The sequence below is a fragment of the Clinocottus analis genome, unplaced genomic scaffold (genome assembly GCF_023055335.1).
Source record: "Clinocottus analis isolate CAN_PGR_092001 unplaced genomic scaffold, fCliAna1.0.p SCAF_22, whole genome shotgun sequence".
Taxonomy (NCBI): domain Eukaryota; kingdom Metazoa; phylum Chordata; class Actinopteri; order Perciformes; family Cottidae; genus Clinocottus; species Clinocottus analis.
This window is the reverse complement of record NW_027175954.1, coordinates 9328290-9343416: the sequence shown is the minus strand read 5'-3', so window position 1 is coordinate 9343416 and position 15127 is coordinate 9328290. Positions and strand designations below refer to the sequence as shown.

Sequence of the window (15127 nt, the reverse complement as noted above, 5' to 3'; positions counted from 1 at the left end):
ATTAAGGCTCTGCTCTTTAGCATATGCAAGTCTAATTATGCAAATCAGGGCTGTTAGACAAAACATTACTACAGCAGTTAGTCAGTCTGGTTTTAGGCGCAACATGAATGTGTGCGCATTTGTCTCCGTCAGTCGTGCTTGCCTGAAATAAAAGGACTCTCTCGTCAGCTCTTGTGTATTCGTGGAAAAAGAGTTGTGGTGCATGGAGCCCCGAAATGGACAATAACCACGAACCGATTGATGAAAAATATTGAAATTTAAATTAAATTTATTCAAACTTACTTTCTTTTTCCTTTGTGTCACAAGATGGCCGTGTCCATGTACAGAGGAGTGACCGGTCCAGGGTTTGTGTTTGTGTGGGATCACTGGAGACTGGAGAGGTTTGACTGGCGAGCTAACTTTCCTAAACACACTGGTGGCTAAACACAGTAAGCACCAGCAAGGTATTTGGCAGGATACCTAACTTATATCATAAAACTACAACCAGTAGGCTAAAATCTGTTTAATTGATGACCTCTTGTCTTCATCAAGGCATTGTCCATCATTGTGGACTTCATGTGTCACCCTTAACATATTCTATATGTGTGTGATTACACGTTTTCTTTTATTGTTAAACGAAGTAAATGCTCGGAAGTAGTTAACTGGCCAACTTTGTGAGCGTTTACATGTGAACTTGCCAATTGTTATGGTTTACATGGACATTTTTGTATGTATTCAGTTATATTTTGGACTTGTCTTTTGGAGCACAAGCGTGATCTAATGTCTGCATTGAAACATGAACCCAATAGACAACAGAAACGTTCATTTAATATGATCAGCGAGAACAGTCTCTCTTTATTGTATCTTTTTGAAAAACAAAGGAAAAAAAAAGTCTCTTGTAATTCTTTTTTGTTAACATTTCAGAATTCTGTACAGGATAAAAAGAAATAAGCACTGCTTTAGGACAGAGTCAAATCTCAAACTAGAAAAAACAAATGAAAAAAATTCCAAAAAAGAGAGGAGGTTTACAATACAAATTAGTAGTAAGACATTGTCTGAAGTGCAATGGCATAGCTCAGATGGGTTAAACGTGAAACCAAAAAACTTCAAAATAAAAATACTTCTCTATTTTTCAACAAACAGTAAATTCTTTACAGAGTAGAGACTGTATTATCTGATGTATTTAAACCTGTAAAAACATATTTACAAATAGCCATTATCTTTTATATACTTTTTCTTATAATCACATATATGTCAGCACCAGTAAAAAAACAAATAAAATAAAACAAAGAACATCAACAACAACAATTTTTTGTTAAAATGTTGTCTACAGACTTGGTCCCGGTACATAATGATATTTGGAGGAAGCTTCTATTCTCTTCCTGAAGGGATTTCAAACCATATCATGAACCCTACTTTGAAGACAAAAAGGTCACAAAGGCTGTGACCTTAACACTGACCCAAAAGTGTTTCCCTACTTTCCTGCCTCCAGGGTGGAGAGGTAATACACCTCTCGGTGTTTTCCTCCACACAACGCTTCCCTTTCTCTGGTCCAACACTGGAATATAGCTTGAGTCTGCCTGGAGCACTGGATCAGTATCAACGTGTTGGGAGGCGTGAGCAGTGGAGCCATCGACGCGGTGAGAGCTCGACTGCATTTCCTGCTTAAGTAAGGCTCAAACAACCAAAGAGTTTATCTAGACACCGACACAGAGCTTTTATGTATTTCCACCTCTCCCCCTGATAAAACTGGAGGTTGCTACATCCCTAATCGTCTGCCTGCTGTTCACCTACAGGCTCCAAAACTGGTGGGTGTGACAAAAATGCAGCCAAGCTGACAGGATGACGGGCATGGTGGTTAAAGTTTGTATTTAAAGGGTTGGATTATACAACATCAACGACCATGAGAACAAACGTTTTGATGACAAGGAGTTAGTTTACAGAGAAGAAGGCTTTTTGGTTCATTGATTACAGCATCATCCTCCAAACTTTCACTCTGATGAGCTAAAATACAAAGTACAACCACGCGTTCACTCATCTTTTAACCGAGATTACAAAACAGAGAAGTAAGGTGTTGTCTTACAGACTACTACTGTATTAAAACACATATTTATTACGCAACCATGAGAGCAGAAGAGCGGGCAGCTTGTTAATGATGAATGAAGTCTATCAGGCCTGAAGCGTCCAGTTTACTGAAGTAAGCTCAAAGAAGGGGAGACACGGACTTCAGTGGTAATACTGACTGTTTTGATGCTAGCTGGTGCTAACCGGCATCACCCTTTTGGCCCAATCAGCTCTCTGAAGTCTCTCTACTGTCTACAAAACAAACTCAAGGCTTAGCAGTGGTTCATTTTCCAAGTAAAGCGCTGGAAGGGGAGAACTCAGATTTCTTCACAGTAGTGTTACAGTATAGCACATTTACGTTCTAGTTTGGAGCGAGGACGTTTTAGAGCTGCGACAGAAGCCATGATGTAAAGCAGAGCTACGCGATTGACAACCAGTTGTGTCACAGCGGGAGGGAAGGTTGAGCTGCGAGACGGGAGGACAAACTAATTTTCAAAAAGACAACACAAACTAAAAAGAAGGCTAACTTTTTTTTTTTTTTTACTTTTAATCGACAGAGACACAACCAGCATCATTGTTGGAGATAAAACACAGCAACAAACAAAACGTGTGGTTGGGTTTTCAATGAGCTGCTTTTTTTTTTTTTCCTTAAAAAGAAGAAGCCACTTTTGGTGCTTGAATACATTCAGTGCCCAGCAATCGTTTTGCTTTGTGTCCGCCTGATGCATGTGATGTGGTTTGTGTCACACAGGCAGAGGGTTTAACGTAATATTAGCTCCGTTAGCCATCTCTCACTCATTCCTTCACCCTCCCAGGCTGATGCTTATTTGTCTGTTTGTGTGTTTGTATATGTGTCTGTGTATGTGTGCATGAGCCTTTGAGTCCAAGTGCTTGCTTTAGCTGCCTATTCTCTCCCTCTTCTTCTGCTTTCCACTCTCTTCTTCTTCCTTTGCATGCATACCCGTCATCCACAGGAAATGAAACCCCCCGCACCCTCAAAAAACACCACCCAGGTCGGTTGCCTAGCAAAAGCACTGGAGGGCGGAGTGCGCTTGTGTGGCACAGTAGAGGAACATCATTTGTTCTGTTGTGATGTTCAGAATTTAAACAGAGAAAGGAGGGTTGAGAGCGAAGAACGAGTCTCTGGAGAGAGGGTGGGAAAGACGGGAGGAGAGAGGGAAGCAGGATGAGAGGGAGGGAGAGAAAGAGAGAGAGATCAAGTGAAGAGAGCGCGAAGGCGACAGATTTGTGCGTGCGTGTGTGTTATGGATATGGGGGGCACAAATCTAAGAGAGGAAATGGGAGCGCTGAGAGTGCTTTCTCCTCCCTTCAGCTACTCACATAGTTGAGAGATCTGAAGCACTGAGCTGGGTGGCACAAGCACACAAACACAAATAAATTGCTGTCTTGAGAACAAGTCTTCCTTCCCCTTCATCAGTCTGCAGTGTTCAATCAGCCCCTGCTGAAGCTCAGGCTCAAAGCGCTGCTGTGTAAACGGGGCTCGCTTTCAAACACTTGAACATGAGAAAAATTCATTCCGTTGAGAAAAAAGGGAAACTAATGAAACACACCTCTTAATCTCTATATTGGGTTTTCATTTATATGCACGAGACATAATGATCACTCTCTCCATATCACACACACTCACATACACACACACATACACACACAGACACACACTTATAACCTTGCTCATGTTTTACAAAACAAAAACATGCCAGTCCATCTCATGTCATCCTTTTTGTTTTACTTTCTCAGGTTTTAACATTTGTCCTACTTTAATGTTTAGTTCATCCAGTAAAAACTCATGTCCAGTTTCCCCGTTGGCTATTGGTTCGGGAAGAACTCCTCCATCCAACCATCGCTTGAGTCCAGCTCCGCCCCTGAGCCGTCGCCCAAACCAAAGGCTCCTCCCCCTGAGGGCCCGCCCCCATATCCATAGGATGACATGTCCTGATTCGCTGTCCTCTGGTAGCCTGGTGGCTGACCTCCGACCCCGACTCCCCCTGGTCCATAGGGTCCACCTCCTCCGCCCCCTGCCCCTATTCCAGGCCCCCCTGGGCCCGGCCCGAACCCCCCCATCCCGGTCATCCCCTGACCCATCATCCCCTGGTTCATTCCCTGGTTCAAGACCATGGGCCGGGGCTGGTTGGTCCTGGGCTGACCGCCCATGTGAGGGCCCATCATTGGGCCTGCCATACCGGCCGCTGGGTTGCCCACTCTGGGGTCCATTCCCTGGCTCATGCCCTGGCCCGGACCCTGAAAGTGTTGCTTGGCCATGCGCGGGGGTTGACCCGGCTGCATCCCATAACCCTGCGTGGAGCTGAACCCCACCATGTCTCCTCCTCCTCCCCCTGTAGTCCTTCCGATTCCTCCGCCCATGGCCTGCAGACTCTGTCCTTGCTGCTGCGGCCAGCCACCCGTCGTCATGGCCCCGCCTCCTCCTCCTGCTCCCAGCATGCTTTGCAGTCTCTGTGCTTGGGCTTTGGCAATGGCGGGGCTTTTGAGGGGTTGCTGGGTCATGGAGTTCATTAACATCCCCTGCGCTCCATACCCTCCAGCTCCACCACCTCCGGGGCCTCCAGGCATACCTCCGACCCCGGGACCTGCACCTGCCTGCCGGGGCGGCCCTGCGGTGTTGTGCTGTGGTGGAAGACCCATGGAGGCTTGGACACTTTGGCTCTGGTGCTGCTGCTGGTGGATCATTTGGCTCATGGAGGGGTTGAGCCCATACAGGGAACCTTGGTTGGACCCCTGGTTGCCGTAAGGTAGGCCCATGTCAGTCTGCGGTCCCACAGAGCCCCCCTGTCCCTGAACAGAGCTAATCTGGACCATCTGCTGGTTCTGCTGCTGCTGTTGTAGGAGACGGGCGGCTCGAATGTTCTGGAGAGCCTGGCTTCTGGACGCCAGATCCTGGGGAGGACCTAGGATGAGATACCAGACAACAGAGACAATGGAGTTGGAAAAGAGTAAAACAGGCGTATGGATGCAGAAATCACAAAGGAGCTTTGGAGCCTTTACTGAATACGCTTAAATCACCAAATAGCACGTGTGACTTCAGTGCTGAGGCAAAGATTTATGTTTTGTGACAACCTGTTTACTCAAAAGACACATTTTTCCCTCTCAATTTAGTTCAAATCCTACTACGCTAAAATAAAACTGAACACGGACAGCATGTCAGAGCCTGGGTAGTGGCAGAGCTGAGGAAGTCTGCTAGCTTGGAAATGACTCTAAATCCTCTAATAAACCCACTTTTGACATCATTCCACTAATCCCTCACCTCAGAGTTTGGACTAGAACAGTAGCAGAGGGGTCAGAGCCAAGAGAATCACACTCTCCTGACATGTAAGGAACTACACAATAGCCACATCAAGTCCACATATCACTTTATGTTAAAATAATTAAGTATAGTGATTATGATTGAGATCTAATTGTAGGTGATACTAACACAATCATTGCTTCCCTGACACCCTGCTGAACTAGTAAATATATTTGTAGACCAGAGTTTCCTGCTGAAGCCCCCTCTTCCTCTCCATATGATCTCCTAGACTTGCAGACAGACTCATGGCTATAAATGGCTTTTTGACTTGACTCTCCTTCTCGCTTGCTGTATTTCTCTTCATTTCTCTGTTTCTTCATCCTCTCACCCACTTATCTTCCCCTCTCTCTTTCTTTCTCTTCCCAAGCTCTCCGTCCACATAGCGTATCATCTACCGATCCCTCATGTTGCCAGCCTCCCCCTTTCTCCCTCTGCCACTTCCCTCCTCTCATCCATCTCTCCGACTTCACCGGAACTCTGGGGGATCCAGGACAGACAAGTTGCCGTGGTAACAGGCAGAGCACGAATATTCTATTTTTTTTTTTTCATTTTTGGAAAGAGGGAGAGAGACAAGAGAGAGAGAGAGAGAGAGAGAGAGAGAGAGAGAGAGAGAGAGAGAGAGAGAGAGGGAGAGAAAGGGAGAGAGAGAGAGAGAGAGGGAGAGAGAGAGTAAGAGGGATAAAGAGATGGAGAGAAAGAGCGAGAGAGAGGGAGAGAGTGAGAGAGCGAGAGCGAGAGGGATAGAGAGACAGAGAGAGAGCGAGAGAGAGAGACAGAGAGAGAGAGGAAACGGCTGTAGAGCATCTGAGCGCCAACTGATGTGTCTGACAGACAGCGAGGACGAGGTTTGGTTTCAGGGTGATTCTCAGTCAACGCTGTTGTTTGCATACACGTTTTTAATAAGTGTCTGTTTCTGAATATGTAAGAGTGTGAACCGTAAAATCTGTTAAACGTCTAAATGTCTTGGCTCTCAACCATGTATAGCATACTTGTGGCAGATTTGAGTAACCATCACGATGTTCTGGAAATAACTAAAAACTGATTTACAAAAAATGCATTTCCTAATGCGACCATCAATAAAATAATGAAGAATTTAGGTCAGGTATTGCCTTGTTTATTGGAAAATCTATTGGGGTCCTGCCCATTCTTTGTTTTTTGCACAACTTGTGTGTTTTGTTGCACGGGTTCATGTGTGTGTGTCTTACCTTGGTACTGATTGACTTGGGGGTATGGATTCCTCTGGCCTTGCCCCATCTGTCTGGGGAGATGCTGCTGCTGTTGGAGCTACACACACAAACACACACAATTGTTAAGACTGTAGGTTAGCGATGAGTTACATGCCTTCATATCTACTTCATGAATTCCGGACTTGTATTAATTATGGGATACAGACAAGAAAAAGGGTCACACAGAAAGAACAGGGAAACAAAACAGACTTTATGAACATATTTAAAGACTGCACACTGAAGCCTTAGTATTTAAAAACAAAACAGGGCTTATGCTCACAAGAAATTCATTGGGGACAAACATATTTGCTTGTTTTGTTGTCATTAAATACTTGCATTTTACTGAAAGATGCAAAGCCTTAATTTCTCTATATTAGATTTCTTTTGTCCTTTTTGCACCTTAACAATGTGTCGTGAGTGTGAATCCTAAAGGTACGCGTCAGAGTCACTATCTTCATTACATTCTGAGCGAGAATCGAAACCAACAACACAAATAATAATGCAATTGAAATAGGAAATTAGTCGTCGCCATAGTTGTGGTTCAGATATAGAGCATTAAATGGAAAAAACTTAATTGTCTGGGTCCGTGCGGCATAAAAATCAGCTACTGAATGTGTGCCTGGAAAGCAGAAGGTGTTGCTCATTTAAATAAAGGTACGATATTCATTTAGCAACGTACACTAAGCCCCAGCAGGGCGCGTTTTCTTTCTGACTCATATTTGTGTGTCTGTGTATGTTATTGCAGATCCAATTAAAATCAACATAGTGGGTGGTGACTCCAAAGTTCAAAACTCTTTAACACTTGATTCCCTCACAGAGAGAGGAATAAAAAGAAAACACCACATTATCACAGCAGGCGGCATGTGGCAAATACACATAAACACACACTCACACACCTACACGTACACACACGCAGATATGAGAAAGAGTAGTGAAGAGGGTGCTGGTTTACGATAATTATACATGCAACCAGACAACAGTGAGGAAGAGGAGAGGATGAGCGGCTCTTGTTAGAGCTGCAGACACACACGAGTGTATGAACAAATACAATTAGAACTGAATGCATGACAGATGAAACACACAGGCCTAGCCATTTAGTTTGATGGCCACACCGTCACACTACCATTACGCTATGAGCGTACTGATTTAAAAAAACACTTACCTGCTCGGCCAGTAGCTGCTGCTGTTGTCTCTGCTCTCTGAAGAGCTGCTGTTTCTGCTGCTCCATCATTTGCATCTGCGCCCTCTTCTCCTGCTCCATCGCCATCATCTGCTTCATCATGGCCGCTTGCTGCTGGTTGCCCACGTAGCCCGGAGGTGGTCCCGACCCCTGGTTGGGCCCTACCCCTGAGGCCACGCCCCCAGCAGGGTGAGGAGGCGGGATGGCACCCAGTGGTCGCGACATTCCTACCACACCTTGTTCCTGTAGAGACAGAGAAGAGAGGGCCGCTGTTCAATCAATCACGTATAGAGCAAAGCAAGTCCAAGGATTAGTTGTAGTATACACTTATTTGATTTCTTGTGAGAAGATTTACACCACTCTTATTTCCATTAGCGGCATTGATTTTCTCATTTAACTTTCGGCAGGAAAGCAAACAAGTATATTTCCCAAAATGGTGAACTATTGCTTTAAAGTCTACTTAAATGGTTGTAAATCTCAAAGGCTAAAACCAAACAAAACGGGCTAAATGAGCCTTTTCACACCTGACAAAGCCCTTTCAAACTATTCAAACCTCTTCTTCAGTGCCTTTGTTACGGCTCTTTATCACAAGTGAATGTCTCTCAATGAGATCAGGTACAAAGAAAAGAATACAATACTCTTCCAGCGTTGTTGCAATCCACACTGACACCTTTGTACAGTCTGATTTAGGCATACAACTGTAGTGAGCCATTATGCTGTATGATAACTCACAAAAACTCAATCCAGCTGTCCATGAATGAGAGTGAAATACAAGATAAAGACAGAACTGCCTCAAGATTCAGCTCGTCGGCCACCCTGAGTCCTCCCAATGGGGCATTGGTTGGTCCTTGCTGCATACATTATCTTCTTATTAGCATATAAAGAGCACTTCCTCCTCCACTCAGCCGTATGCTAATCTTTAATAGGATGAAATGGCCTGTTCTGACCAATGGGAGGGGATCGTTTATGAATCTATTAAAGGTTAGACAGCTGAACGAGACTGGACATCGTTTAGGTCTGCTGGCAGTAAGAGAGGAGAAGAAAGAACAATTCAGGCCAGTAAAGAGTGTTTGCACACATGAAAATGCAACAACACACAGAGGAACAGACAGTGTACAAACAAATCACATTTAACTGCAGGGCAAGAATGAACAAGAATGAAACAGCAAAAGCAGGATTACAACGGCGCATCGCTGCATTGGCAAGAGTCTGTAACACATCACTATACTCAATATGTTTTGAAAGAGCCAAAGCCTCATAATCCGTATTGAGGCGCCGCTTTTCTTAGAAAGGAGTTAGTTGGAGATAAACCTCATATATTAGAGCACAAAAAACCCTGTGGAGCAAACAGAATCGGCTGCTTAAGACTGGCTCAGCAGACAACCAGACCAGACTGATCGATGCTCAGAGCTACGTGTCTCATCTCCGGTTGGCATGTTCTTGCCGGATGGTAGTGGGGCGGTGAGACGATGTGAGAAAGGCGCAGAGGGGAAAGAGGAGGCGTAGTGTCAGAAAATGACCAACGGGTGGCAGTGGTGATCTTTAAGCACGTATTTGTGTGTGTGCGTGTGTGTGTGTGTGTTTGAGTCTCACTGGCCTCCTCTCAGCAGATGGCTCAATCATGATGGTTCTGATCTACGATCTCTCCCTCTCCCCCACTCACTCTTTTCTTCCCTTCTCTCTAAACACCCCACCATCAAACTCCTTTCTCCACTCTTTCTCTGGGTCTCTCTCTTCCTCTCTGTAGACAGCGGGCCCTGAGTCATGTCCGCACAATTGCTAGGGAACGAAGGAACGGAAGAGAGATGGATTTCAAAGGAAGGAGGAGGAGGGAAAGTCTGAGAGAATTAAAGATTTTGGTGGAGGTGGCGCGTGTGTGGTGCGGCATTAGTGGCAGATTAGCAGTTATAGATGAAGAAATGACTCAAACTTAAGCATGTATACTCTGTATATAGTTAAATAAAGAAATCCAAAAGAGAGAAGCAGATGAAAGGATGAAAAAGAGCTGATGAATTGGCAGTAGAATCACTAGCACTTCAGTGCTATTAGTAATTTGCTGAAGCGTTGCTAATGTACACTGAATTGAATGTCACGCCAATAAAGCTTATTGAATAGAGCAGGTATCCTCAAATTAATTGAAGGGAAAGAAAAAGAACATGTGTGAGGAAAGAGAGAAGGCATAATTTAAAAAAGGAGAGGGATAAAAGGAGAGAAAATGTTGCTTTGGGAGGAAAAACAGGAGGAAACAAGGAGCCAAAAGAGGAGGAGTAAAAGGTGGGCTAGAGGGGAGGAGAGCAGGTACCCTGGCAACAGTTGCTGCAGCGAGGAGCAGATGGCGCTCGGAGGAGCGGTTATGGCCACCGCGCCTGGTCACCCTCCACAAACACACTCACATGTATTCACGGATTTTACTTTGGCTTTCAACCTATTCTTTTTGAGATTATCAGTACATCTTTCATTCTCTCTGTCATCTATGTCCTAACTCATGGTGTTGTTGAATAATGTAACAAAGAGCATCTACAGCATCGTCTGTCTTTGCCTCTGTTTCTCCGTCCGCCCTCCAGACGCTTCATTCTGGCATCTTAGACCGGATCGAGTCAGTCCCGAGTTCCCTGCTCTTCAACAGAAATGGGTCAGCAGCTAATGAGACTCAGTGGTTTGCTTATGACTACCGGAGGAACAGAGGAACAGAATTTGAAACGGCATCAGCTACTACAAATTACAAATAGATCAGTTAGAAGCAGGATGGATTAGAGCGGATAAAATGAAAGGAAAGGTGAATGCATCACAGGGTGTTCCGGAGGATGTATGTGTGTGTGTGTGTGTGTGTGCTTGTTTGTGTGTGTGTGCATGTGTGTGTGGTGGAGCCTGTCAGCGTTATTGAGTTAGGAAGCATGGAGAGCCCAGGTGATTACATTACACGTGAAGTGAGCGGAAATGTGTGTGTGCATGTGTGTAAGTGAGAGGGTGGGGGAAGAGATAGTGTGAGAGGTTGTCCATTTCATTTCTACGTCTCAGTGAGCAGAAATTAGTGTCTACTTTATTCTATGTGTGTGTTTGTGTCTATGTGTGCTTAAAAGGTGCATCTGCATACACATGGCATGGTCGTACGCTCTTCAGTCAGGAATAAATCACCTGATCCCATGGTCACCACACAGCGGCAAGATTTAAGACTGCACTTGAAACTATGAAAACACACACACATAAACACACACAGATAAACACACACAGCAATGTGCAGCCTGACACATAAAGCAGTACATTCAAAAACCAAAGACAAACACAGATGGATAAACTACTGCAGTACTACCCGATGCCTTACAGTTGCATGCAGAAAGGCTTTTAAAAACACAACTGCACATCATCTGTAAACACACACACACACACACACGTACACACAAACACGCACACACGCAGCCTTTAAGAGCAGCGGCGCCTGGCAGCAGAGTGCTGGGTGTCTGTGTGCTCTCCAGAGTGGCTCACATCTGTCACCCACTTGTGTAAGAGAAGGAAGGGAGGGAGTGTGAAGAGGAGAGCAGAGAGGAAACAGAGAGTGAGGGCTGGGTGGATGAGGGGATGCTTCATTAGACTCTTACGCAGACTATGGCTGCCATCAGACCGAGAAAATGAACAGGACGTACATCTGCGTTAATTTTTGGGGGATTCTGCATTTGGAAGCCACGCTGGATGTTACAGAAGCTGATGGTTTGTGGTACAGATGCACGGAGTGTGCTAAAGCTTTGAAGGTCACAGGTTCACATCTCTTTCACAGCAAGCACTCATCAATGTCTGAATGTCCTTGAGCTTCACACTGGTTGACATTGCACTCTGAGATATGCAAATCAAAATGCTGTAAAAGACACTAGTGAGCTGGAATTCAAGCACCGACATCCAGCCTGAATCAATACATGTGTATATACTGTAGCAAGTATTGCTGAATGTAGGATGAATAAGAAGATGACCATCAAGGTTGTCATAGTTATATCTGTCAATGCATGGCGGGGTAAGCTACTTCTACAGTATTGTAGATGATATAATACACAATCCGTACCATACTCAACAATACAAAGCAGACACGCGACATAAACACATAGTTGTCTTTTATGACTTCTGTGAAAATAGTCATGACTTTACAAATGACATTGTATGCTCATATTAAAAACCATGCAACATCTACATTTAAAAAAAAAGAAAAAAGATTTCTAATAGATTTCTACGCTATCACAGTTAAAAGCTTTGCTATTGCAAACAAAAAGTGAACTTCTTAAATTTTTTTGGGGATTAAAACTTTCAAAAATATATACAGCTCAAAATATAAAATGAATGTTGAAAGCAATGCAACACAACTTTATTACTACATAGAAATATTAGGTATCCTTAAGCAACACACTCAACATGCTCCTCACACAAGATAATAAGGGAGCGAATAGAGATGGGCCACTAGCAGATCCAACTAAACCACTACTTGATGCCTTCCACACATGATCAGAACAATGCATACAATGTGCATGTGTGTGTATCACCATCAGTTTTGTACTTTGCAGGACAAAATCCTTTGCTACGTCTCCCCCCCTCTCAAAAGCAGACAATCATAGCATAGCTCTGGCCAGCTCTGACCAGGGTCCGACCAGTAACAGGTTCTGCTCCATACACTCACGCGCAATTGTTTTCAGAATAATATTAATTCATATCGATTAATTGTGCATCTCTAATTAAAACAATAAAAAAAGATGGACTTTGATGACATTGTGAAGCAGCATTAAATCATTGTAAACTGCCACCATTGTTGATAAAAACCTGATCTGATGTATTATAGTTTTAATCATGTTACATTAAGTCACAATTATTCTGGTTCACTTTTGTTATGTCAATTAATTATAATGACATAACCACCAGTAATAGATTGAATTAATGTTAGCTAATGTAAGTTGCATCCAATGTAACGTTACATTAGATGAGTCGACACCTACTGGAGCTAACAGTATGCGGTATCAAATGAAATTCAACAAAAGAGTTGACATATGACATCACTGCAGGCGCCTAAATGAAATACAGTTACCTTGAATAAAATTACACAAGACATATAACAAATGTCTCGTCGTTTTAAGACATTTAATGCATAAATGTTAGATATTATACCTTTAAGTCATCCACTAAAAAGACACGAGTCAGCATCTGTTTTCAGTTTGTCTGTGCTGAACATGGTGTGACGTTGAAGCACAAAGTATTTGTAATGTAAAAAACAAACAAACACATGTTGTGTATTAGAGCGCGTGGTTAAAACATAAGTATGCAGCACCTGACACACAACCATAACGACACATGTACATACTAAACACACACACACACACACACACACACACACACACTAACCCCGAGCAGATGGTGGAGCCAGACCGCACATTATCAAACTATCCCCCCAGCGCTAAAGGTAAAGAAGACATCACTTTGACGCACGCACACACACACGCACATGCACACGCACACACTAACTGCTAGTAAAAACACACACACACACACTAACTGCTAGTAAAAAAAACAGTGGTTTGATTCTCAGCCACCAGTTGTGTCGAACACATCCACCCATCTACTCTAACACCACCCCCCTCAAACACACACACACACACACACACACACACACACACACACACACACACACACACACACACACACACACACACACACACACACACACACACACACACACACACACACACACAGTTTGTCCCTGAAGAGAGTTATATTTAAACTGCTGGAGAGGAGTCTTGCTCCCCACAGAGGTCTGTTTAATCTCTTAACATCTCTCTGCTCTAAACCCTAACTGGCCTATTTCTGAATGTCTCTCTCTCTCTCTTACACACACACACACACACACCCACACACACACACACACTTTAAAGGGCAATGCCCATAACCCTAACCCCTTACTTCGCAAAAACAATGGACTGGTTTAACAGGTTTTCTTGGGATCATCCTTTAACCATAACTGAACCAACATGTTGTCATGCAGGGATGCTGTGAAATCCATGTAGGCATGCAGGAGGGGATCAATTTAAGCAAATGAATCCCTGTAGCTGTGTGGCGGCGCTGCGCTCAACACTCTCACAGTAACTCTGAACAAGGCTTTTCTCTACATTCACAGGATGCCACCCACAGACGACACCGAGCCGGGAATGTCAGTTTGTGCTGGTTTCATCATGTAGCATGACATTCCTCAATTTACCCAAACAAAATCTTGTTAGCAATGTTTGTCTTCATAGTAACAGATATAGTACACATTTAATATTCACTCTAAGACACTAATTTGCAACATTTCTCCCTTGACCGTCCCCTTTTAAAAATGTCAATCGGTTCAATATATTTATGAACATCTACCAGTAAAACTAAATCCCATTACCTTACTTTCATGCTAACATGCAACACTAAGATGGTGTAAATGGGAAGCTCTATACCTGCTAAACATCTGCATGTTACCTCCATCTTCATGAGAATGTTTGCAATGTTAGCATTCAGCTCAATGCACACAAATAAAGTATCCTTTATTAATCCCCTTGGGGAGATTATTCTCTGCATTTAACCCATCCTTAGTGATTAAGGAGCCCTGGGCTGCCTTGAGGCGCCCGGGGAGCAACTGGGGGTTCAGTGTCTTGCCCAAGGACACTTCGACATAATAACTATGGGGAGACCAGAGGCCTGTCTCACCAAGCTGGATTTCGGTTTAGCGAGGTAACTTCTGGAGGAACTCTGGGTTTTCCGTCTCACAAAGATGGTTCACTTCTTAGCGGGGTACGTTGCCCCGGTAACTTGCGCTGAACGCCTAACCTGCTCCGGAGCAGGTTAAGTTCCCGGATAAGATCTCAGCGGGGACGTAAGACGCCTACTGGCCAATCATTGTCCTGGAAAAATGACCTGCCCATTTCTACAGAATCCCGTTGAGGAAGGCACACGGATAGTAAGAGCAGCGCTCTGCAGAGAGCGCGTGTTTCGTCACCGGCAAAATCATCCATGATACATATAGCCTGAAAGATATTATAATAAACTTACTGACTGCTTTGAACTATGTCCTTGTATTTTGTTTTAACTTGCTCACATGTTCTTTTAGCTCTAGTGGGGTTGCAACTGAAATGAGGTTGAATTGTTAAAATGAAAAGGTAATAAAAAATAAGAACCTACATTTGAGACGCTGATTTAATATTACAATCCCAGTCATTTCCGCATTAACAGAATCACTGTTTTTTTTTCCACGGTTCCTTGCGACTTCTGGCTGCTGCAGTGTTGCTTTATGCTTTTTGCTTGTATTCTTTCTCTATATTATTTGTACATTGTTAAGATCGTAATTTGCTCCTCCGTTGTAAAATA

At 43.8% G+C, this 15127-nt stretch overlaps 1 protein-coding gene across 2 annotated transcripts in view; it reads right to left on the bottom strand.

Annotated features, from left to right (window-relative positions):
* Positions 1 to 816: 816 nt before the first annotated feature.
* maml3 (mastermind-like transcriptional coactivator 3) overlaps positions 817 to 15127 on the bottom strand; it is a 95717-nt gene continuing 81406 nt past the window's right edge. Inside the window, exons 5-7 of one of the 2 annotated variants that reach the window (XM_068588752.1) lie at positions 7751 to 8011; positions 6568 to 6646; positions 817 to 4967 (exon numbers count right to left, since the gene is read on the bottom strand). In XM_068588752.1, the coding sequence (XP_068444853.1) occupies positions 3871 to 4967; positions 6568 to 6646; positions 7751 to 8011 (1437 nt within the window). In that variant the 3' untranslated portion in view covers positions 817 to 3870. The remainder of the gene's footprint in view (positions 4968 to 6567; positions 6647 to 7750; positions 8012 to 15127) is intronic. The other variant, XM_068588751.1, reaches the window with a different exon arrangement.